Raw genomic sequence first — 25,016 nt, forward strand, 5'->3', positions numbered from 1 at the left:
AGGGCTTCAGTCTGACTCCTTTAAAAAAAAAAAGTCCCAGAGCCCTATTTGCACAACTAGAAACCAAACATTCCAGAGAATCCTGTTACAGTGGTACCTTGGTTTACGAACTTACGGTAATCTGTTCCGGAAGTCTGTTCTTAAACCAAAGTGTTCTTAAACCAAGGTGTGCTTTCCCATAGCAGCGGGGGACTCAATTTACAAATGGAACACACTCAACAGGAAGCGAAACATGTTCTTATTCCAAAGCAAAGTTCACAAACCAAAACACCTACTTCCAGGTTTGCAGCGTTCTTAATCCAAGTTGTTCGTAAACTAAGCTGTTCTTAAACCAAGCTGTTCTTAAACCAAGGTACCACTGTATTAAAAAATATAGCCAATATTCACTAACTATTTATTCTTTCACAACATCTTGAAAGGTGGCAGCCTTTATACTTAAATGGCTCTAAGTGGGCCTTCACTTTATCTAAATTGACCAGGAAACAGTGCCATCACATAAACACCATAACTTTCATCTGTATATGGGCCCCAAAACAGTCTCCACAGACTTTAGAAACTTTGAGTCTCTTAGCATCTTGGCTTACATTAGCAAAGCCTTTCTTTTCTTCCATTTATATCCCATCTTTCTTCCATCATGGAACCCAAGATGGCTCCCAGGTGGACTTGCTTACCTTCGGCGGGGCAGCTGCTTAATGTGCCTTCAGAGCAGACCCTGGGATTTTCCTGATCCCAACACCTGCACTTCTTAATTAAAATAATACATTTTAATACAATATATTATGTATTGCAGGGGGTTGGACTAGATGACCGTTGGGTCCCAACTCTATGATTCTATGCTGCCTGGCTTTAGGTCTGTAAACAAAGCAGCATTATTCTAATTGTATGTGCCCACAGAGGGTCACTAAAGTGAATTAATAATCAACATAAACAAGCATCTCACTGATGAAAAGCAGTTATTCTTCGCAACATCAAGCATATATGATGAATTCCTTCTTTTTCTGCACGAAGCCCTCCTCCCTGTGTAGGAGACAGGAGAAAAGACTATGTGACATTTGAGCAGCAACTTCTCTCTCTGAAAAGCAGGCTTGGATAGGGCAAAAGGGACCAGCAGTATTCCTGCCCCCTCCCCAACACACACACAACGTGCAGACTCCCCCCACAGTGCATACACCTGCACACCCCAAGGACTGCCTCTCCCCATATGAATCAACCCACACCCTGCAATCATCACCTGAGGCCTTTTGTATGCCACCAACACAAGAATGGGCCTTTCTTGTGGTGGCTCCCCATGTGCGAAATGTGCTCCCCAGGGACGTTTGCCTGGCACCTTTGTAACATATCTTTTGGTGCCAGGCGAAAACATTCCTCCTCTCCCAGGTCTTTGGGCTAATTAAACAATCTATGGCATTTTAAACTGGGGGGGGGGGTATTGTTTTTGCTTGTTACTATGTTATCTATTTTTATTTTGTAAACGACCCTGTGATCCTTGGATGAAATTTAGACAAGACAAAACAAACATAACGACAACAATAAAATATAGAGCGGGTAGATTTTGTGGACAACAATACCAGTTTACCTGAATGAGCGTCTCCACCCCATCGTTCTGCCCAGACACTGAGGTCCAGCTCTGAGGGCCTTCTGGAGGTTCCCTCACTGCGAGAAGCCAAGTTACAGGGAACCAGACAGGGGGCCTTCTCAGTAGTGGCACCCGCCCTGTGGAACGCCCTCCCACCAGATGTCAAAGAGAAGAACAACTACCAGACTTTTAGAAGACTTCATCTGAAGGCAGCCCTGTTCAGGGAAGCTTTTAATGTTTTAACAGATCACTGTATTTTAATATTTTGTTGTGGAGAGACCCGGCCAGATGGGCAGGGTATAAATATTATTATGATTATTATTATTATTACCCATCATCGCCAGCTAGCACGCCCAATGGTCATGGATGAGGGGAGCTGTAGCCTACAATAAGTGGAAGGCACCATACTGGCTACTACTGGCATAGAGTTCTCTTCCCACTGTAAGCAGTTCTTTGGCACAGAGGCAGCATGATTGCCTGCACTGCCTACTGGGGGACATGCAGTCTTCCCGCAAGAGTGCTGAAAGTTTGCTTCTGGATCCCCTATGCTGGGCTGCTCCTGCATTGCTCTGACTCACATCAGATGATCTGTCAAACTGTAGGATGCCACCCCCCACCGAGTCTTTGCCGGGGGGGGGTGTATGTGTGTGTGCGCGCGCGCGCGCGCAAAGTTCCATGGAATGGTAGGAACTTTCCCTTCCCAACCTGGGGGGATTAAATGCCGCTGCAAGAATCACATCAGGGGGCCAACCTAAATAATGGAAATCAAGCATATTTCTCTCTAATCCTCCACCCACCCTGCCAACTTGCAAATCTGCAGAAAACTAGGTTGTTAATGGCTGGAATCTGGCTAATTTCACTGCATAAACTGGTGCGGGTTGGTGCAGAATTGATGTTTTCTTATTATTTGCTACCAAAAATAAAAGTGTGGACAAATTTAACCTGACACATTTACTGTACTTCCATTTTTTAAAAAAGAAAAGAAACGAAACGAAACTATCAGCATGAACTCTTATATGTTGGAATGACATCTGTTAGCAATGGCACAGCTGATCAACTGTTGTTGAACCGAGTCTGCAAGCTATTCATATTCCCAACAGCTGCTCTTGTATTCTTAGAACTAATGAAAACCTTTTCAAGTATTTCTGTAGCAAATCCCACCCCCAACCAGCCCAACACAAATGGAAATGCAAAAGCCACTTTTAAAGTTTAAAAATGCGGCAAGATGTTTCAACAAAGCAATCTCCATGCAGAGGCTGAACTTTAAAAAGTTATGGAAGAGGAAATGTCTTCCTTGCCCTAATAAGGAAAAAGCTCAGTTTCATCTGCAATTAGTAAATTATTTTTTCCTCACTGGACCTCAGACAAATGATGTCAAATAGCAGACAGTCATTAGTTAAGAATGCAGACTTTAAATAGTCTAGTGATAGAATATCAGTTCCCCGAGATGTGAAGAACAGACTTAAATGTTCACAAATCATGCAGCACTCTGTCAAGAGAGGCATGTTATATTCCAATAGAGGGATTCTTTGCACTACTTCAAACAGAAAAGAAGCAATAGTCAGAAATATTCGTGGTAATTACTGTTGTGGCAGGATCTAAACAGTTAAACACACAAAAAAGGTAAAGACCATCATTAAAGTTTGGCCCACTCAGCATGTGATACATTTCTGGCAAGGATATCACTTCTGTGTAGGAGTATATTGGGCTAAAGAAGGGTTCCCATAATGAATCTTCGAAGCGCTTCCTATTATTAACTTTAAACGTTCCAAGGCAACAGGAGGGGATGCAGCTCATGCCTTGGCCAGACCTTTTGCCCTTTTCCTCCCACCACCTGCTATGGCCTAGAGGACTTCAGTATTTCTCCACTGGTGGAGGGAGAGGGAGGAAAAGGACATCCTCCCCCCCCCCCCCCGAAACGATGAAAGCGGCAGGCAGCACTGCCAGCTTGTGAACTGGAAAATCTACTCAGCCGTGTCTATGCAAATATCACATAAACCCTACCACCTCTTCATATATATTAGGAACATGATTAGGGAAATCAATCAGATGTGATTTTGCCATGTTTGCACTTGCACACACACACACATACACACACAAAAAGAGAGAGAGAGAGCATACAAAATTAACAAAAAGAAATCCTGTTCAAATTTTGCTCTGGAAACCTAAATTTCATTTCTCGTTACAGATCCAGACTTCACACCCACCTCATCCCAAAAGGTGTCCAAGCACTGGTTTAGACTGTGCACCAGTTCATCCACCAGTTCATCTCTGGCCAAGCCCACTTTTTTATGGCCAGAACCGTCTTCACCACAAAGAGTGGCGTATACCCTGGCGCAAGCGTTCAGGACATCTGTGTAAGAGTGCTTGGATACAACGGCTTTTATCTCACTCAGAAATGTGTCCAAGTGCTGTGGATAAAACAAAAGTACAGCAAATGTCATTAAACTATGAACCCATGGAACCCGCAAGATAGCATTCAGTTTGGAACTCAGGCAACCTAGGTTCAAAGTCTGTCTACACAGCTAGACTGGTGACTGGGAGCGGCCGCCGAGACCACATAACACCGGTCCTGAAAGATCTACCTTGGCTCCCAGTACATTTCCAAGCACAATTCAAAGTTTTGGTGCTGACCTTTAAAGCCCTAAACGGCCATGGCCCAGGAGCGTCTCCACCCCCATATTTCAGCCCGGACACTGAGGTCCAGCGCCGAGGGCCTTCTGGCGGTTCCCTCACTGCATGAATTGAGGTTACAGGGAACCAGGCAGAGGGCCTTCTCGGTAGTGGCGCCTGCCCTGTGGAACGCCCTCCCATCAGATGTCAAGGAAATAAAAAACTATCTGACTTTTAGAAGACATCTGAAGGCAGCCCTGTTTAGGGAAGTTTTTAATGTTTGATGCTTTATCGTGTTTTTAATATTCTATTGGGAGTTGCCCAGATGGGCGGGATATGAATAATAAATTATTATTATTATTATTATTATTATTATTATTATTATTATTTGAACTCCTCGTATAGCCTTGAGCAGGACACTGACTTGCATGGTTCATGGCCAGTCTGCAAAGGGAGAACAACAGTGACCTAATTCACAGAGATGGGGGGCATATGTTATTACTCAGGCTGAGTATACACTAAGCTATTTATAGCACGAAAAAGCATAATTTTCCTCGATCCAGAATCACTCGCGGTCATCCTCAGCATGCTGCTTCCAGTCTAGCTTGATTCTAGAAGATGCCACTCACAAGGGGTGTGCTGACTTAATAGACATTTTGAATACCCTTCCCCTTGCTTCGGCCTCGGTCCAGTATACCTAAAGGAACATCTCCGCCTCCATCGTTCTGCCCGGACGCTGAGGTCCAGCGCCGAGGGCCTTCTGGCGGTTCCCTCGCTGTGAGAAGCCAAGTTACAGGGAACCAGGCAGAGGGCCTTCTCGGTAGTGGCGCCCGCCCTGTGGAATGCCCTCCCACCAGATGTCAAAGAGAAAAATAACTACCAAACTTTTAGAAGACATCTGAAGGCAGCCCTGTTTAGGGAAGCTTTTAATGTTTAATAAGTTATTGTATTTTAGTGTTTTGTTGGAAGCCGCCCAGAGAGTAGCTGGGGAAACCCAGCCAGATGGGCAGGGTACAAATAATAAATTAATTTATTATTGTTGTTGTTGTTATTATTATTATTATTATTATTACTACTACTACTACTACTACTACTTAAGTTATCCATGCCTTTTCCTCCCTGCACATGCCCCAGGCGAATGAAGAAGGAAATGGCAACAGAAATCTGGGTAAACACTCACACTTACATCTGTTTGCATCTGTATTTAAATAGACACGCTATGGGGCAATGCAGAAACAATCTGCAGTGAGCTTTATTTTCAGAATCAAACCAGTACTCAACAAGCATCTTATTGGGGCAAAAATGCCAGTTCACGTGTGGGCTACAGACAAAAATATCTAGTTCACGTGTGGGCTACAGACAAAAATATCTAGTTCACGTGTGGACTATGGACAAAAACACAAGGACCCAGTTTCCAGAATGTCATGCATACACAGCCTCACTCTTAGAGCACATGCACACAAGACCTTCCTATGTCACCAGTTCAGAGCTCTGGCACAAAGTTAGATGTGTGGGAAGGAATCCAAGGGAAAAGGTGTGACCTGAGAGGAAGATGCCATTCATGTGTAACTCAGGATTTCCCACATATGTACAGCCTGAGCATCTGCCCTCAATATCACCACATGCGGGACACTTTTATGTCTTGGTGGCCCATGTTTTTTTCAACTCAACTTCTAGAGCACTGTGATGGAAAAAAAAGGCTGTCACCTGCCTCCAGCCCACAAGCACCAATCCAACCACACGCATCAGCACGCACATGGATCAAAAGGGCTATAAAAACTCATCAGTTAAAATGAATTACAGCTCTGCAGACTGTAGTCTTACTCGGCAGGAGCGCCACATTTGCAAGGAATCAAGCCTAAACAAAGGCACGCAGTTTTATTACAGACATTTGTGGGTTTTATCTATATTTTGACATTTTGTTATGTCTACTGCTTTTAAAGTCTGGGTTTATTTTTTTAATAGCTGTCTTGTGCAATTTTATGCAAACTGCTTGGGTGGTTTTTTCCTCAATTAAATTGCTATATAAATCTTGACAAATAAATATAAGATCCTTTCTTGAAGTTTCTCTCTCTCTCTCTCTCTCTCTCTCTCTCTCACACACACACACACACACACACAAATTCACCTTGTCCAGGAGTTCAGCACTGCACAGCTCTAAATCAAAATACTGTGGAATGTGCAGGAGGTTCGTCACTTTTTCTGTATCTACAGAATACTGCAGAGGGGGGGGAAACAGGATATGAGTGAGCTGCTGAAATTCAAATGAATTATTTAATATGCACTCACAAGAGCAGCTGCTAGTTACCTTTGCCAAGAGCTGAGGAAGCACCACAATGAAGTGTTCAGTAATTCGAGTACAATCTTCCACTTGTATCTTCTTCTCCCTGGAAGACAGGATCTACAGACAAAGCCCTTTGTTGCAGTTTTAGCATAAGCAGGTTGCTGATCTATGCTTAAGCTAGTTGTAGGGTTAAAACTTAATACGGCAAAATGCTGGGGATGGAAGCTTCAGATTTTAATTAATTAAGCGCAGTATTTGAACAGTGTTTTGATTGCGGATTATGGAGTTTTTTAAAAGGGGGGGGGTGGCTATTGACTGGAAGGAAAAGTTGGCAGCTTTGCCATGCAGATTCTTTAGTTGTGCAAAGAAGTATTCCTTGTTTTGAGCCAAGGGACGTGGAGTGCAGATAAAGAAACCTCTGGGAATTCCAGTCGTATCAGGAACCTTGTGAAAGAGTTCCAACACTTTTCAGTTCTGCGAACAAGCTATGCAGATCTCTTGACCCTTGCAGTATCAACAAGTTGGTGTGTTTGTCACTATATTTGGTAAACTGGGTTACTGCTTACAAGATCAGGAAGCCACATTACAATAGGCTGCAGTTAAACATTTGCTTTCCCAATCTGATCCTAGTCATGTTTATTCAGAAGATACTGCTGTGTTCTTCAACCTTGAACACCCTGATGTTGTTGGACTACAATTCCCAAGGTTGAAGAATACTGTGTTAAAATGCACGTACAGCTCACTCGTCTCTCTGCAGGAGAGAAGCACACTTCCTTATTGGATGTAATGGCCTTCAAAACAAGCATGCTTAGTACTGCAGCTTTCCTCAAACTGCAGGCAAATGAAAACAGAGCTGCTTTACAACTGCAGGCGCTGGACGTTAAGGTTCTGTGGGTGTTCTAAATACACTTGCCCTCTATTGCACTGGTTAGACTGAAGGCTTTGTGCTCATCTTGCAACCATGATTCTGTTCTGTCAATGCAGAGAAACCTGCAGCTGGGATCAATGGGGGTGTGTGTGTGTGTGTGTGTGTGTGTGTGGTGTGAATCAAAAGCCAGATGATCAAAGCAGTATAACAAAATGCCACTCACTCTCCTGGTCCCTCCTCTCCCCACAGGAGGATGAAATTCAGCAGCTTCTCGAACGGTCGCTAAGATTATTTCAATAAGGACACGCTCATGGGCATCAGTCAGCGCTGAAAGCAAAATGACACACAGACGCCATTCGGTCTCTCATAGAAAGAGGTGGGAATCCTAGGATAGTTAACACAGAAACTTTTCCTTTCTCCGGGCCATTTTGTTTTAAGTTAGCTAAAAAGCAACACTGGAAGTTTTTGAATAGATTTTCACCACGCAGGGCATTCAAGTTATTCTGCGGAACTTACTGTAACGCAGCACATAATGAAGGACAAAGCTCTAATAAAATTATTCAAGAAGGAAACAGATGAATTTAACAGAACATCAAAGTTCATTAGCCAAGAAAGACTAGCATACATATTCCAGTTACTGCATTGCTTTGCTCTGAAGTAGCAATTAAGCTCCAAAGAGAACAATGAGGATTTTTATTGAGTGGACCACAAAGCAGAGCTCCAAGTGGAAGACAGAGTCTCCATTTCAGTGCCAAAACACCACACAGCATTTTAAACTGGTGCTTGATGAAAAAGGGTATCTGTTAATGAAACCACACGACGCCTCTCATCCATCCTGGCTCTATAGTCCAATGGTTTGTATTGGATTGGCTGAAACCGAAGGCAGCAACACAAGTCGAAAGTGCCAAGTTCTCCAGACGCACCTACCTTGTTCGTGACTATCGGCATTTCCCAATAAAAGAGCAGTCATGTACTCCCAGTCTTTCAATAAACTTGGGGCCCAATCCCAAAGGCTGTCTACAAGATACGTGACGTGGCTATGTAGCTAAAAATAAATAACAACAACAACAACTCAGACCTTCAAAAATGGTTCACTGAACATGACTTCCCATTATGATCTAATACTTGTTTGGGAAGAGGTGGAGCAGAAACATGTACAACACATGCTGGAGCCTTGTTTTATGTTATTCCTGCAGCAGATCTCCACTGTCAAACAGCCAGGCTGCTTTTTAAAGTGAACAGAGGCTTATCTCTTCAGCAGTGGAAGAGACAAGCCGCCATCTCTTCAAGCACAGTTCTTTCCCACGTGTGAATATTGCTTCTTTTGATTGCAGCCTATCATGTTAAAATTTTGCCAATACATATGACATGAACTATCAGTAACAAGCAGCTCAAATTAAGGCCATGTATCGCACCTAAATTCAAAGAACAACCTTAACTCAATGAATAATGCATGGTAATAATTTATTATGATTATTTATGAAAAGCAAACAGTTTATATCATGCAGCAAAACAGGTTAAAGTATTAGAATTCTTATGGTTTCTCAGAATGAGAGATCTCAGATAGATTTTGACCTTATATCGATTAATTTGTACTTCCACCTTCTGCCAAACTTAAAACCTGATGGCAAAATATGAATTGCCTTGGCGCCTTAGCTTCCAGTCAGAAAATGCACCCAGCCTAATACCCATTCCAATAAAACAGCTAACTATTTTTCTAAGAACATAACCAAGCTCTTCCCTTCTGCACCTTCAGGTACCCTTCTTAAATATATTCTTCATGTGCCTACTTGTCCAAATCTTCCAGTCTACAATTACTTGAAAATATCAATCACATTTTGAAACTTTACCTTCCAGTACACTTTTATCATCAAATCATTTCTTGTTATTATCACAATTCTTTTCTTCCCTCCCTCAAACCCTTACATTAACTCAACTTCATTAATTGGTCCTGATCTGTGAGACACCTCTGTGAATATCCAACACAGTATGCATTACCTTTACCTCACTTTCCAGGAAGAAATCTATTAGTGCTCTCAGCTGACTAGAATTGGGCTCCCACTTTGCATTACTTTTGGAGAATGCTTCAATTTCAATTTCCTGGACAATTAAACTGCCAACAGAAAAAGCGGACAATTAGATTCTGTTTTCAAAATTGCAACGCCTTGCCAGATATATTATATATTCTAGCAGCACAATCCTAGAAATGTCTACTCAGAAGTAAGTCCCATATAGAGTTCAATGGAACTTACTCCCATTATGATAATTACAACATTAATAAACATACGCTGATCCAACACATTAATTTTTTGAAGCTGTTAGGAGTCATATGGCTCATAATGATAAGAACTCCAGCTCCTTCTGGTCTGAGTGAAAGGGCAAAAAGGGTTCAAGACAAGGGGTTGTATCCAACAATGTAACTGGGCTCGTGGAACAACTTCCACTAATGCAACAGAACTTCCTGTCCTTCTCCTGCCCCGTGCCCCCACCCAAATCTGCTTCTAGGGATTGGGGCAATTCCAAGAGCAAGTTGTTAGGGGTATACGGGGGGGGGGAGGCAGGAAAAGACCCATTGCATGAGCAGATGGCCCTCCTGCTAAAATCCAGAAAAGAACAAAACTGAAAGACTTTTAATTTATGGCAACAGCGTATTGTTTCCGCATCAGCATAGTTGTTGGCTGTTATTTTTCTTCTCTTCTCTTTCTATTTTTTAAATTTTTTAATTTTTTGCATTTTTTCAACCTATCGGCTTATGGAAAATTAAACAAAAAGCATGATTGATGAAAAATGCGGGGAAAAACCTCGACTATAATAAATTATTTTCATCAACATGTCACAGTGGTAAGTAATAAAAAATCATCCCAATACCAATGGGGGTTATACTGCTTCCCTTTTATCATTCTAGTTCATTTCCCCTAATCCACATATTGTTACCAAGGCCCATTTACAAAGTTACTCTTGGGAGAGTGAGATTTTGACTTGACTGAAAAACTGGAACTTGTTTTAATCTACTGTCTCACTAAATTATTCAAGTTTTAGTTTTGGGTTTGTTTGTTTTTGGGGTTTGTTTGTTTTTTACTACACAGCTGCATTGTGCAAGAAGAGACCCTTTGTGATTAATCAGAAAAGATAAACCATTCACAACAATCACAAGCAGATGCTGCTTGGCAAGAAATTGGCTCACTGGGTAGAAATCAACAAGCAGAGAAAACAGAAGGGGGAGAGAGAGAGAGAAAACCCCTATATAATATTTGGCAAAAGCCAAAGGCAAAAAGTGTAAGCAGGAGGAGCGGGGGAAGCCTTTGTTCAAATCTTACTGCAGCCGTGAACTTACTAAATGGCACTATTATTCACTGGATTTCTTACTTGCCCTTTATCACAAAGGTCCCAGAATTACAACAATATAAACACACATGATGGAAATCACTTAAAATAATTAGCCTTAAGGAAGCCCCGCCCCTGTTCTCTCAGCAACCCTGACTTGCTTTACTGAAGTTTTGTGAGAGTTTTGGAGATAATGGGTAGGATCCTAAAGAACCTCGGACAGATCTGCAAACACTTGTGTAAGACTTTGAGAAGCGCTGCAGGAGATCGCTTCTAAAGCCGTTCTCGTGCTTTTTCGAGACGTCCCACAAGCAGAACATCATCTTTGGATGGCCTTTTAAAAAAACTTTTCTCATGCAGCACTGTAATGTGGGGCTTCAGAAAGCCCTTGCAGGTGTGCGACGTGGTGGAAGGGAACCCCCAGATCCAATTTCCAAAAGCCACTGCAAAGGCTCCTGGCTGAGCATGCTGGGAGAAGAAAAAAAGCCCTTGCAGGGGTAAACTGGAGGGGGAGAAAAGAGGGGAACAAGTGATGCAGGATGGATGGGGGCCGGAACAAAGCTGAGAAAGGGAAGCCAAGGAAGAACGGTGCAAAGAAAAGCAGTCATTGGGTAGGTGGGAAAGAGAATTGAGCAAGCAAACAAGGAAGGAAGGCAGGAGAAGATGCACCTGGGCTGGGAGAGGAAAAAAAGGACAAAAAGGAAAACAAGAAATAGTGGGGGACGGAGACAGAGACAAACAAGAAAATCAGTGAAAACAGGTCAGGAACAGAGTTGGCAAGACAAATGACGGAGCAGAGAGGAAGGAGAGATACAAAATGGGGCAACCAATAGGAGGAGATGAAAAGGGTTGGCACGTAAGGGAAGGGAAGGCAGAGATCTGGGGCTGTGAAGGACTAAATGTTTGGAGAAGGGCCACAGCTCAATGATACAGCATCTGGCTTGCATGCGGAAGGCTCCAGGTTCTCTCACCAGCATCTCCAGGTGGGGCCGGGGGCCCCCCTTTGACACCGTGGAAAGCCGCTGCTAGTCATTGCAGACCACAATGATCTAGACCAGTGTTTCTCAAGCTTGGGTCTCCAGCTGTTCTTGAGACTACAACTCCCATCATCCCCAGCTGGGAAGCAGCGGTCAAGGATGATGGGAGTTGTGGTCCAACAACAGCTGGGGACCCAAGTTTGAGAGGCAGTGATCTAGAGGGACCAATCAAATTCGGCATAAGGCAGTTTCCTAAGAGCAACAGGAAAGCAGTCAGAGTGTTGAACTAAGACTTGGGAGACCCAGATTCTGAACCCTACTTAACCCATGATGCAGTGTTCAAAACTCCCATTGTTCTATGCACATTTTGCAACAGGGAATTTAATTAGCGTGAGCAGTTCTTGAGCTCTGGGCGCAGTACTGTGCCTAAGATTTCAGATTAAAACTGCAGAGTGGAAGGAAAGGAAGAACTTTTTCTGCCTCCCCACTTCCAGCTACTCCATGAAGACTGAAGAAGAGACCCTTTTAAGAATATTAGGGGGGTGGGCAGGGGAAGGACTAGACCATGTGAAAAATGAATAAAAAATATTTTATTTGCAGTTCATTCATTTTTAGCTTTGTATTGTTATTAAAAAAGTGCACCTAGACACTCCATTGTTGTGCCCATAACCTAGGTTTAAGGTGCCATTTAGCTCCTAGCTTTCATCTCTCAGTTTCTAACACTGCCATGAAGCTCCCTGGGTGACCTTGGGCCAGTCACTGCCTCTCAGCCTAACTTACCTCACAGGGTTGTTGTGAGGATGAAATAGGGAGAGGGAGAGAACCATGTATGCCACCTTAAGCTCCCTGGATAAAAGGTGGGATCCAAATGTATTGAAATAAATAAAGCCAGGCAATATTTTGTAGCAAGCCTGCACATCAGTCTGTGTATATAAATTATAATTGCAAAATATCATTAAAGAGCCAGACCCAGGGATTCGGCCTGAAACGCTCCTCAGTGAACCCTAACAATGTCTCCTCACTATTACACCCACAGGAAGCATCTCTGGCAAGGGAGGGAGGGAGGGAGGGAGGGGACACCTTAAAAAGAGGTCCCTTTAAAGTCAACTTTCACACTGAAGGAAATGGCATTATGCTCAAAATTATATGATAATCACACAAGTAGGCAGATAATTCTGGATTCCTTCCAACAGATATCTAACACAAAACAGCCAAGAAATGGGAGGGAAATATTCACAGAAGAACTCAGTGTGGATGAGAATTCACCTGGGTTCTATACTCTTTGACGGCATCCAAAGGAAAGTAATTAAATCTATGAAAGACCAAAGAACTTCCCATCTGGAGGCACAGAAAGAACTAAGGAAATTTTTACCAAGAAAAATGAAAAGAAGGAGAACGAACTAAGAAATGCAAGCATTGGCAAGACAAATCAACAGACAAAATCAGCTGAAGTTAAGGCCTGGTGAAACAAAACTGATTTTCACGGATTTATCTTTTTTAGCAGAGAGTATAGCTGCTCTAGCCCTAACCATGTACACACACACACACACACACACACACACACAAATGTATGCATAGAAATAACCCAGGACTGGTTGTCTGAGTGAGTGTATATTTGGGCATCCCATCACATGCTTAAGGATCAACATTTCTACTAATGCAGTTCTTTGGTTACTACATTTGCATGCTTATTTTACACCGGCGGAGATCGGACCGAATGAAAATGTAACAAGAATCAGCCTAGACCACAATCACTCAAAAGAGAATTGTGTGTGTGTGTTGAATTATGATGCTTATAGCATATGCAAGGGCTGGCTCTGCTATTATGGAGCCAACCAAGTGCCAAATAAAAATAGTCACACTGAGGTACCTGTTATAAAGAAACTCCCCAGCTGCTACAGCCAGTGGTCGGTGGGTGGCATAAACAAACTGGTATAAGGTTTCACAGTCTTCAGATGACAACGCATCTTCATAGTTCCTGTACAAAGACATGGTATTAACTATGTTTTGTCAAAAAGGGCATTGTTACACACGTTAACAGCCTAACCCTATACATTTACTCAGAAGTCTTCCTCGGCAAATGGGGCTTGCTCCTTGGTAAGCGTGCATAGGATTGCAGCCTAAGCCTGTAAATACTTTGGGTTGGGGCTTAATTGTACATTACTTTCTTGGGGCGGATAGTGTTTAGTCACTAGACAGCTTTGGACTTAGCTATATCCACATGGAGTCATGAAACTTCTTCTGTCCATTCTGTTGCAGCCGGAGAGAGACCGTAAAGTTCTGTTCTAAACCTTCTGAGCACTGTGTCCTATAAGCCTTCCATAACATATGGCATTAAATTATATTTCAACGGCAGAAACATTTATGCCAGTGTAACATGCGAGGCTCTCTGGCAATTGACAATCAATCACGGAAAATAATGAATAAGGTAATTTGGTTACATATTTAGAGCATGAGGTGAACATTAGGCAAAGATGTCAACAGAAGCAGTGTTCTGACATTCAGTCGCACTTGTGAAAGATTAAGTGGGGCTGGAGTTTGCAAGCCAATATCCCCAAGGCACATCAGCTGCTCTTGAGATCTTGGCACAATTAACTCTCCCACCGACTGGAAATCCCAATATGCCAGGGCTCCTGCTCACAGCAAAGTTTGCAACGAACTTAAAGACTTTCTCGGGACCTTCCTGCTAACCAGAGAAAGATCTAGAGAGCAGCCAGCCTGTGAGGGACATTATTATTATTATTCACTGTGTTTGTACCCCACCTTTTTCTCCAAGGAGATCAAGGTGGCACACACAGTTCTCCCCCTCCTCATTTAATTCCCACAACCACCCTGTGAGGTAGGTTAGGCTGAGAGGCAGTGACTGGCCCAAGATCACCCAGTGAGCTTCATGGCTGAATGGGGATATCAACCCTGGCATGCCAGGTCCTAGTCCAACATTCTAACCACTGCAACCACACTGCCTCTCACTGGGAGTGGGGCTTGCATTGCACCCCTGCCCTGTCCCAAGTTTGACCCTTTGCACGATCAGGCAAATACCAGAACATGGCTAAGCACTTCAAGCAATAATAAAATTTATTTCCAACCATTTTGAAGATAAAGGAGTGGTTGGAAAGGGGTCATAGTTTAGCCTTTATTATTTATGTGCTTCTGTACTTTCATACTACCCTTCGCCACAACTGTCACAGGGAGATTTGCAGCAAAATAAAATGCAACAGCAAAGCATAATACGTGCTACAAAAATCAATCGAAACTACTATTTTTCATATAAAAGGTTCCAGGTTTCACCCCTGTCATGGGCTATTAAATCACCTCTCACAGCAGGGCTGGGGAAACCTCTGCTGCTCTTGAACCATGAGAAGTAACTGCTAGTCAGAATATACAACAGGGAGATGGGTCAATGGCCTAGCTCTGGATAAGACAGCTTCACATGCTTGAAGACTGACTAGCTAGCTCACAGAGAAAACAAATCCACCACATTCATACCACTTAAGGCTATCTCTAAAACAAGGAGGGGTACTTGGTTTCCCCCCTTAAACCTTCAGGTCAACAATGCAGTTCCAGTGAGAGATTTCATTGCACTGGTTTTTTAAGGAGTTTTAACACCCACTTCTGAAACATCACAACCTTATGTAAAATAGCTAAACTGAAGAGTTCATACAAGTCCCAACACAAAGAAAGTTTTTCAAACAATGCCTCTGCCGCCCTGTGAACAATGTTGTACCCCTTGCATGTTAAGGCAGCGCAGCTCCTTAGCAAATGACCACCTATCAAAGTCAAACCTTGCCCCTATCTTGTCCTGTCCCCTAGCAGCTAATTAGCTGGCAGAACAAGCATCCCACTAGCAACTAGTTGACTGGACCTCAAGTTTCTGTGAGTGGGACAGAGCTGCAAAGCAAAAGCTCTAGAAAACCACACTTTGGCTAAGTGTCTGCTCTCACTGTAAACAAGGCAAGAGCAGAGGGTTGGAAGCACAAAGGGATCTGAGGAGTCAAGGCAGACTCAGAAAAACCGCAAGCTGATCATTATCCTACTGTCCATCATTTGCAGAGAGCTGCTTGTTATTTTATTTTTGTTTCTTGTGCTTTTTTAAAAATAAAAGTTTCTTACACAAATGATTTCAAGCACAGTAGATGCAGCTTCACCATGATAATGCATACTGGGCATCACAGAATAAAAAACAAACAAACAAACTTTTCAGAAACCTAGGAAACAATCAGACAATGCCTCTGAAATTTCATTTCCCTATGTATGTGTAGTTCTGCACTGGACAAGAATCAGATATACGAAGCTGCATGCAAAATTGTTGGAAAGTATGCCAAGGTATTTACTAGGAAAGAAAACCTATGCTTTGCTATGTAACATTACAGAAGCACCCATGAAGTCAACCTTTAAAAAAAAAAAAAAAAACCCTAAACATTTAGCTTAGTGCATTCTTTCCCAATCTGATGTTCTAAAAATATTTTAAATAAGTTCTTTTTATGTGTTGTGAATTGATTTTCCCTAAATGTATCATTTATTTGTTAAAATATTAATAGACTACTATTTGATTTAAAAATATCAAAGCTATTTACAACAGATGAGATGAGACTCCTTGCTGGCTTTGGAGCAGATGGACACTGAAGGTGGGGTGTAACTTCTGCATTAATGGTTTGCCAATTGGGACTAATACTCTTAATTTTTAAAAGGCAGAGGGGAAGCATCAGTTTTCTCTCCTCCTCCTCAACTAATTTGGCCATTGTTTACTGGAGATACTAACATAACTACAAAGTAAATAGTAGTGGGGGGATAGATAAATAAATACCAGTTAATGGAGTCTGCTCCTTGTAAAGGTCGATATCCAATGGTGTCTTATTTTACCTCAGAAACAGTGGCTCTGTTTTGTAGGCCATGAACCAGAAATTACACATTCAAGGAATACTTCATTGAGAGCAATGCTTCTGCTGCAAATATACGGAATGCCAAGTGCCAGATAAAGGTTAAGCCAGAAGGGCCTGTCGGTATTTAGCCGTCTAAAAATAAGTCTTGCCTTCGCATACCAAATCCGCGTTATATCATTTTCCTCCATATTTCACTGTGACTGAGCACAAACAGAACACGTAGCAGAGAACTGAAGGTGGGGCTCTCTAGGGAAGCAACGGAAGCTTAGTTTCCTCTGGGCATTTCCACCCTCACCAACAGAAATCTCAAAAGGATCTCATTTATTTTTATGGAGGTGACCTTGGCAAGATGGCAGCATAGGAGTTCCGAAAGCCTAGAATGGTCTTCAGCTTGCATCTGGTTAAAAAAATAATAGTGAAGGGCACATCCACAGTGCTTCACCCATGATGACAATGTTAAAGTACCTCAATTGAAAGTATAAATCCGAAAGAACAAAAGAAGCTGGTGAGAGACAAGAAGAACAGGGGACGAGTGAAGGGAAGGGTGCAAAAGACAGATCTTGGAAGAAAAGTGCGGCTTTAGTGGCAGGATGATGCCATATTATAAGTACTGTAAGATCAGAGGAGGCTTTGCACCAACTGAGGTTGGGTATGTGATTATTTTTTTTCATCATATAACTGAGGGAGTATATGGAGTCTCACAGAATTTCTCCCATCACATATAACCACAAGCAAGTACGCTGATTTTTAAATAGGCATAGTTCATTTCCAAGCTGTCAATAGAGACACTTTCTTGTAAAGTGGAACTGCAACTGAAAAATAGTGGTTTTATTTTTCTCTGTCCAGTGGGCCGAGTCATCTCTGTCAAAAAGAGGTCAGAGCTGGCAAACCTGCTGGAGCTGGAAAAAGAATCTCCTCCCCACTGATGCCATCTGAGCTGCCAGTGACAATGTTGGGCTTTAAACAACACATAGAAGAAAGGAATAATCTAAATTATACTGTAATTTTCGTAGAATTTAAAGGAATTCCAGTCGTGGGAAGGAAAGCAAAAATATAGGCTCAGTACCTGCAGTTCAAGGTATCATGCCCTTTTATAAAAACCTACCACGATTAGCTCCACAGTACAGTCATTTTCCTACTTCAAAGACTGCCTTGTCAGGACAACACTAAAGAATGTTTTAAAAGTGTGATGTATTTCTGGACAATACTGACAAGGCAGATTTTCCACACTCCTTCCCTATATTTCCTGCCGGCTAGATCTCCCTGCTTTTTACCAGCCAAAATTCCTTCCCTCTCTAGTGTTAAACCCTTTCGCTATTTGTAGATCTATGCTCACACACCAATATTCCCTTCTAGTATTTCCCCTTCAGTCATCTCTTCCAATTGCCTAATCACTAAAGTGGGGCTTGTTTTCAATGTTGTTTTCCGAACTCGCCGAACTTTAGCCCAGTATTTCCAGTGCTCGTAAGTTAATAAAGTAGAACGAAATTATTCTAGCGAACTCTGCATGCTAAGAAGGCAATATCTCATCCCTCATCTTCATGAAGGACTGTTATATCCCTGTTTCATGCCAGCTGTTGCCTCTGAAAATCTGAGCTAAATGCAGGGTGATAAAATTCATGGGTGATTTTTAACACACTCTCTCTCAACACACACATACACATAGCTGCAGCAGTGTAAAGAGCAGTGCTGAAGTACTTTTGGGGGTCCTGCTGGATCCTGCCTAGAGGTGTCAGATCTGTAGCAAAGACAACCAGGAGGACAGATCTGTAGAAATGTAAACCTATGAATTAGCAAAACGACCCAGAGCATTGCTATGACTAAGTCGCCCCGGGTTTAACTAGTCTACAATGCCAAGACAGCTGAGCATTTGTACACAAATCCTTGCTGCACAATGGGAATGTCATGAACACCCGGGATTATAATAAATCGTGTCACCTGGAATTAGAGCCTCTCTTCTGGTGCAAAGGCATGAAAAGCATTTGTTCAGTTCAGAATTCAATACAGTTGTAGCCTTGGTTAACAAGCGACTTGGGAGTCGAACGTTTTGGATCCCGAACGCCGCAAACCCGGAAGTGAGTGTCCCGGTTTGCGAATGTTCTTTTGGAACCCAAATGTCCGGCACGGCTTCCAATTGGCTGCAGGAGCTTTCTGCAGCCAATCGGAAGCCACGCCTTGGTTTCCGAACGTTTTGGAAGTCGAATGGACTTCCAGAACGGATTCCGTTCGGCTTCCAAGGTACCACTGTAATGGAAGTGGAAGGCTTTAAAAAAAAAAAAGTTTGATGCAAATTGCTAGACTTGCTGCAAAGAATTTCATTCAACGTAAGATGGTTTTAAGATGGTTAACGCTGAGCTTGCCAAAAAGAGAAATATGCTTTTGAAACCTTTCCGCATACTTTTTTTTTTTTATATATATAATATTTATTGGAGTTTACAATAAGAATACATATGACAGACAATATAGCAAATGTCTTAACATAGTTTCACATTTTTTTTTTGGACTTCCTCACATCTCCCGCTCCCACTTTCATCATTATAACTTTTTAGCAGCAATTTGTTATCTTATTTGCATTCTTATATCCCTTCTATATTTCATAGTCTTCTAGTTCTCAAAAAAAAAAGAGTTATATTTTCTTAATCTCTCTTATTTTCTTAAATCATCTAAGTTAGTGGTGCTCAATTTATTTATGATCTAGCATCCTGCTTAGCATTCACTCAAGTTACAATGTTTTTGTAAATAGTTCTTAAATTTCTTCCAATCCTCCTCCATCCTCTCTTCTCCCAGGTCACGGATTCTGCCAGTCATCTCAGCTAGTTCCATATAGTCTATCAGTTGCATCTGCCATTAAACCTTTCCGCATACTATTTAGCTTCATCTCTGTCTTCCCTGAACACACCTTCTCAGTAATTAGACCAAATCCACAGGGCTCTATGTGACTTTGGAGAACCAGCTCAGGAACAGATGGAAGAAGAAACAAAGGCAACAACAAGGCAGTCTCTCGACTCTACTAGGATTTTAAATAGGAAAAGGAGAACTGCACTCACATTTCACAGATACAGAAATGTGTGTTAGGATGTGCTTGAATTCTTTTCTTCCGACAAAAACTCTTTGGTGTTGCAGGCTTAGGTTTCAGGCTGCAATCCTATGCATGCTTACCTGGGAGTAAGTCTCCTTGAACTGAATAGGCCTGACGTATGAATAGGCAGTCCAATAATTGAGTTCTGCTTTCCTAGTAACATGTGTTGTTCTTTAAACACTTGGACTATAGTTTGCGCTGTGCAGCGACAACAGCAAAGTCAGAAATGCTGAACAGCTGCAGTGCCAATGCAATGCTTGTCAGTTCAGCTGTAGAACAAGAGTAACATTTAAATGGTTTAAAAATCATCATTGTATCATAACAAAGGCACATGACCCCTCTTAGCACAGGAACAGAATGAGCACAGAGACAACTGCACTGTACTTTGTTCTACTATCAATGCACCAGGAAAACGCAAACACCACACAGAGATGACACTATGGCGATGTCCACAGGGATCATCTGTCTGCTGTGGGAGTTGCTTGAACAATGGCTCCCCCAGAACTGAAAAAGGGAAATTGTAACACAAAACCAATTTGAACACTGAATAGGTAACCAAACCGGTTAGCATCTATTCACTGCTGTAATATATATACTAATGAAATAACCCCAGCAGTGCCAGACAAACTAAGGCTTAGATCTGACAAACTGCAAGGCATAATTTATTAGTGAAACAATTTGACGATATTCCACTATTACTTGCAGTGAACTAACCATATCCCAAAGAGGTCACCCACCGAAAGTGGCAAAGTGTATATTTGAGCCCCTACTCCTTTTTTCACAAACTGGTAACCTTGTCTGAAATATCACAGAACACTGCCTGGATGAATATACAGTCGTACCTTGGAAGTCAAACAGAATTCGTTCCGGAAGTCCATTCGACTTCCAAAACCAAACTGTGGCTCCTGCAGCCAACTGGAAGCTGCACCAGACGTTCGGCTTCCGAAAATGGTTCCAAAACGGGAACACTCACTTACGGCTTTCAATCGTTCAAGCCAATTTGCTTGGGAGCCAAGGTGTTGAGATCCAAGGTACGACTGTATCCGCACAATCAAGTGTGGATAGGGGTGAGCCGCCATCTCATTGCTTGCGGGTGTCATTTTAGAGCAGAGGTATCCAACTTAATTCCCTCCCTAAGTTGTTTGATTCCAGCTCCCATCAGCCCAGCCAGCATTCCGTCAGAGATGATGGGAACTGCAGTCAAAAAATTATCCAGAAGGAAACTCATTAGCTAGCCCTGTTTGGGAACACTGGCATAAACAGTTGCCATACTCAAAAGAAGAAGAAATGCTCCTAACAGGTTTATGTTTGATAAATCCAAAAGTGAAGTCACATTATTTGCATAAATATAAAAACAATCCATAATGCTATAGAATGTGTTAATCTTTGCAATATGCTATATTCAGATTCATAATAAATCTGAGAAATTTGGCACTCACATTCATCTACGCACAGTTGCAGATGTGGCACAATATGAGGGATTTCGCTCTCTATTATTTGCACTCAGCCATCGTCACGCTGTAGTTTGCACAACCGCAAAAAGGTGGCGCTGTAAACTACAATGTGAAGAGAGGCAGTGGATGGACAGCACAGGCTCCTTCATGCACACCCTATCACCACGGAGGGACAAGTCTGAACAGGCTGTGACAGCCCCCTAGCTCCTCCACCTGCCAGCCTCAGGGCCTCAGATCTTCCGGCCACTGCCTGATTTCCTCCTCACTGGTTGGCCTGGGCCTCTGCTACTGCTACTAGCACTGACATGGGTTATCATTAAGAGCCAGCCTGGGCACAGAGGGGAAGAGGAAGCTGCCCAGAAGCAACAGCCAGCCTCAGCATCTGTGAATAGGATGAAGAGCAGCAGCAGCACAGGGACAAGAAAGTTGACCAGAAACAGCAGCTCTCCTCCCTTGGGATCCACTGTTACTGCCGCCACCACCAATCAACATGAAGAGTGGCAGGAGCAGCAGTGCAGGGGGAAGCCACCCAGAAATGGCAGCTAGCCAGTCTTGGGATCCGGAGCAGCATGGGGTGGAAAGGGGAATGTCTAATCTCTAATGGGTTACTGTGGGGAAAACTGGGGAGACTAGGGAGAGTGGGAGGGGAGGGTTGGTGAGCACAGTAGGCAAGTGTGCAGCCCCAAGTCTTAACTAGTTATAGTTTGCATCTTGCACCCAAGTAGACTTTAGATTTGAATGAAAAAGTTATTTACTGTGACATAAGCATCAAGAGTTTCATGGCTTGAACTGCGACTTCATGGTCCCTGTCCAGAGTCATGGACACAAGTCGATCCTAATGAATGCAAAAAAACATTAAGAAAGATGTAAAGGTTCTGTTCTGGAGGTCTTTGCTGAAGAAGTTATACTTTTTCGACAGACAGCATGCTTTTGAGATTACGCTGGTTTTTTCCATTTGATTAAGCTAGAGTAAAAGCTGCAAGTTGAGATGGTCACAATGAAATGCATACAGGGAGAGAGAAGAATAACTCCTTAGTGGCCCATATTTGAAAAGCAAATAAGCATTGTGTTTGTGACATAGAACTCATGGCCCAGAACTGTTCCACAATTGTTTTTTAGTTTGGGTGGTGATTGCTCTGACTTGCAATGGATGGTTTGTAGCACCCCCTGCAGGCTTCAATATCAGAATTCTTCAGTTTAAAGGTGTCACTGATATCTCAAGTTGGTACAGTGAACGCTCGGGTTGCGAACGTGATCTCTGTGGGAGGCACGTTCACAACTCGCAGAGTTCACAACCCGCAGCGCCGCATCTGCGCATGCACAGGTTGCAATTCGGTGTTTGTGCACATGCGCGAGCCCCAAAACCCGGAAGTAACCCATTCTGGTAGTTCCGGGTTCAACGTGGTGCACAACCCGAAAACGCACAACCTGAAGCATCTGTAAACCGAGGTATGACTGTAAATCCCAATACATAGATGAGTCGCACTACTGCAGAGATAGTCAAAAGTATAAAAACACAGGTTCCCTTAATTGGGATCACTTTTTTTAAAAAGCACTTTTAGTCTTTTCTGATAATAGTTCTTCTAAAGCATTAGAAGTTTTATTTTCACATTCCAAAATGGGAACTCCAGCCTTATTAATTTCCCTTCTCTTTTGTTGCTAAGTGATCCATGTCACAGCAAACAAGACTGGAGTATGGCACAAAAATATATTAGAAACATTCCAATACTTGTCTATTAGTATATACGTACAGAAAGGGTCCAAAATGTTCTACCTTTTTTTTACAGTAATTGGTCTCATATGGTCATTGAAGACAAGCTTTATAAATGGGAATGGGTTGTCTGTACTTTAATTAGGAGTTTTTTAAAAAAAAAAAAATCTCCAAGAAAAAGGAGTGTCCTCCCTTTTGTAGACTATGATTCCAGACTATGATTCAAAGTCCCCACTGATTCAGTCTTGGATCCTGGCATTCTTGACTGCAAAGTACCAAAACATCCTGTGAACAGTGACATATGCTAGCAATGCACACAATGTTTCACATCTCTGCACAGCAATTCAAATAAAGTTGATGAAAACGAAAGACAAGGCTCCAAATGGGTTGTGTTCATATGAACCTCTCTCTAAATAAGAACCTGCTTTTCCAAGCCTGCTTTCTGTCCAAAGAGGAATACTAAACCAAGTCCAATCTGCTCCGATCTGTCCTTCTACATCCATTTAACACTAACCTTTAAGGCTCCGATCTGTCTTTCTACATCCATTTAACACTAACCTTTAAGGCCTCTTGCCTGAGAGTCAAGGAATCTCCATTAGTGTTAAATGGATGTAGACTGGAGATCAGGCGGTCATCGTAACTTTGTGCAATTAGGAACAGCTTTCCATCAATAATGGCAAAACCACAGCATGCCTATCCCACGGAGCATACATGTAAAAAGGAAGGCTTGCATCTTCCAACTTCACAGATTGGTTATGTCTAAAGCATAGACTAAAGCTAGTTTAACTCACATCCTTTTCCCAGAGAAGCCTGGGAACTGAATTCTAGCGAGCCCTAGCACCCTGGCCAAACTAAAACTCCCAGCATTGGGTCACGGGCAGAAGGGAAACCATGTCATTTAAAGTCGCCTATATACAATATACCCTTGTATATCAGCTATAAAACACTTCCCATTTAAAGTTACATGTAATTTACACCTTGTACACCATTGATAGGCCTAAAGTGATACAGGAGTCAGGGTTCAGTTTTGTAAACGATCAGCCCTCCAAGGCAAACCAACCAGAATATTCAATCTGGGAGACACTTATTGTTCAAGCTCACCTTGAACCTGCAAGTGAAGAGATCCATTTTACAACCCAGCGCTTTCTGGCCAAATATTCCCTGCAGGCCCTGAAGGCACTTCAGTCGGACGTCAGGTTGCTGGAATACAAGATGAAATAGAAGATGAAGTTCACAGATGAGACTATGCAACTACTGGAGTTATTCAAAGGACCAAAAAAAATTCAATTGGCACTTGGCGAACATTTTCCCCAAACTATGACCTTTATGCAATCAACAGAGCACCATTCATGCACAAAACTGAGGTATCAGCAGGCTTGAGGTAACCCTGACAATTACAGAACTACAAAAATCTGCAGCGGGGTGGGTGGGAATAAGAGGGAAACAAACCTCCCCAAACAGTCTGATGAGGGCTGATCACACTCAGTGGCCACCCAACAGGACATGCCTACTATGAAAGGAAAGGAAGGAATGGAAAACCAGAGCAGAAAGAGGAATGGGGACTGGGAGATGGTTGGCTAGCTGGTTCGAACCCTGAACAAGAGCACTCGACGCTGCAATATTTTGTTGCAGGTCCCACTTGTGCATATGAGTAGCAAACTCAGGAGCTCAGATGTGATGGCTTGTGTATGCTCTTCGCAATAAGCACCTTCTGCTCACTCAGAGAGATATTTACAGTTCTTTATTTTACATATGTAGAAGCAGCACAGTACAATCATGCATCCGAATTGTCCGGTTCAGATTCGGGGAGTGGTCTTCTCCAGCTTCTCCTCCAACAGAAAAGGCGGGGAAGCTTCATGGGATGCCTCTTGCGCTTTAACCCTCTCCTTTCCTGTGCAGAAGGCACAGGCATAATCTCTACGTCTGTTCCTGAACTTCCTGTGCGGTGCTGGGGCTCTGCTTCAGCATCTGAGAGCCTTCCCGCCTCCTGGCTCTCTCCCTCTTCCCCTTCCGTCACTTCCTCTCTGTCTCCTTCAGACTGTTCCGGCTCTGACTCATCTCCTCCCTCCCCCCCCCCGCCCCCGGCCGACTCAAAGGCGTTTCTTGCCAGTCCCGTGACATCAGGTGGCTATGTAATCGAAACAGGATTGCGAGTGATTAGCACACTCTGGGGAACCTCATGGAAGTAGAGGGGAACTCTTTAGGGGTTTTCCCTAAAGGGGCAAAAAACAAATAAACCCCAACCTGTAT

The 25,016-nt window shown here is 42.8% G+C and overlaps 1 protein-coding gene across 5 annotated transcripts in view; it reads right to left on the minus strand.

Annotated features, from left to right (window-relative positions):
* The window catches only part of LOC308474807 (cohesin subunit SA-2-like), a 58,705-nt gene that overhangs the window by 15,143 nt on the left and 18,546 nt on the right, over nucleotides 1-25,016 (minus strand). For 3 of the 5 annotated variants that reach the window (XM_081001292.1, XM_081001289.1, XM_081001288.1), the window contains 10 exons: nucleotides 23,868-23,966; nucleotides 21,811-21,890; nucleotides 13,513-13,620; nucleotides 9,346-9,454; nucleotides 8,269-8,386; nucleotides 7,565-7,668; nucleotides 6,498-6,590; nucleotides 6,318-6,407; nucleotides 3,784-3,987; nucleotides 941-1,017 (listed from right to left, as the gene is read on the minus strand). In XM_081001292.1, coding sequence (XP_080857418.1) covers nucleotides 941-1,017; nucleotides 3,784-3,987; nucleotides 6,318-6,407; nucleotides 6,498-6,590; nucleotides 7,565-7,668; nucleotides 8,269-8,386; nucleotides 9,346-9,454; nucleotides 13,513-13,620; nucleotides 21,811-21,890; nucleotides 23,868-23,966 — 1,082 coding nt within the window. Of the gene's footprint in view, nucleotides 1-940; nucleotides 1,018-3,783; nucleotides 3,988-6,317; nucleotides 6,408-6,497; nucleotides 6,591-7,564; nucleotides 7,669-8,268; nucleotides 8,387-9,339; nucleotides 9,455-13,512; nucleotides 13,621-21,810; nucleotides 21,891-23,867; nucleotides 23,967-25,016 lie in introns of all 5 variants that reach the window. The other 2 variants (XM_081001291.1, XM_081001290.1) reach the window with 1 other exon arrangement.

The sequence above is a fragment of the Podarcis pityusensis genome (assembly GCF_964106645.2).
Source record: "Podarcis pityusensis genome assembly, chromosome: 4".
NCBI classification, from domain to species: domain Eukaryota; kingdom Metazoa; phylum Chordata; class Lepidosauria; order Squamata; family Lacertidae; genus Podarcis; species Podarcis pityusensis.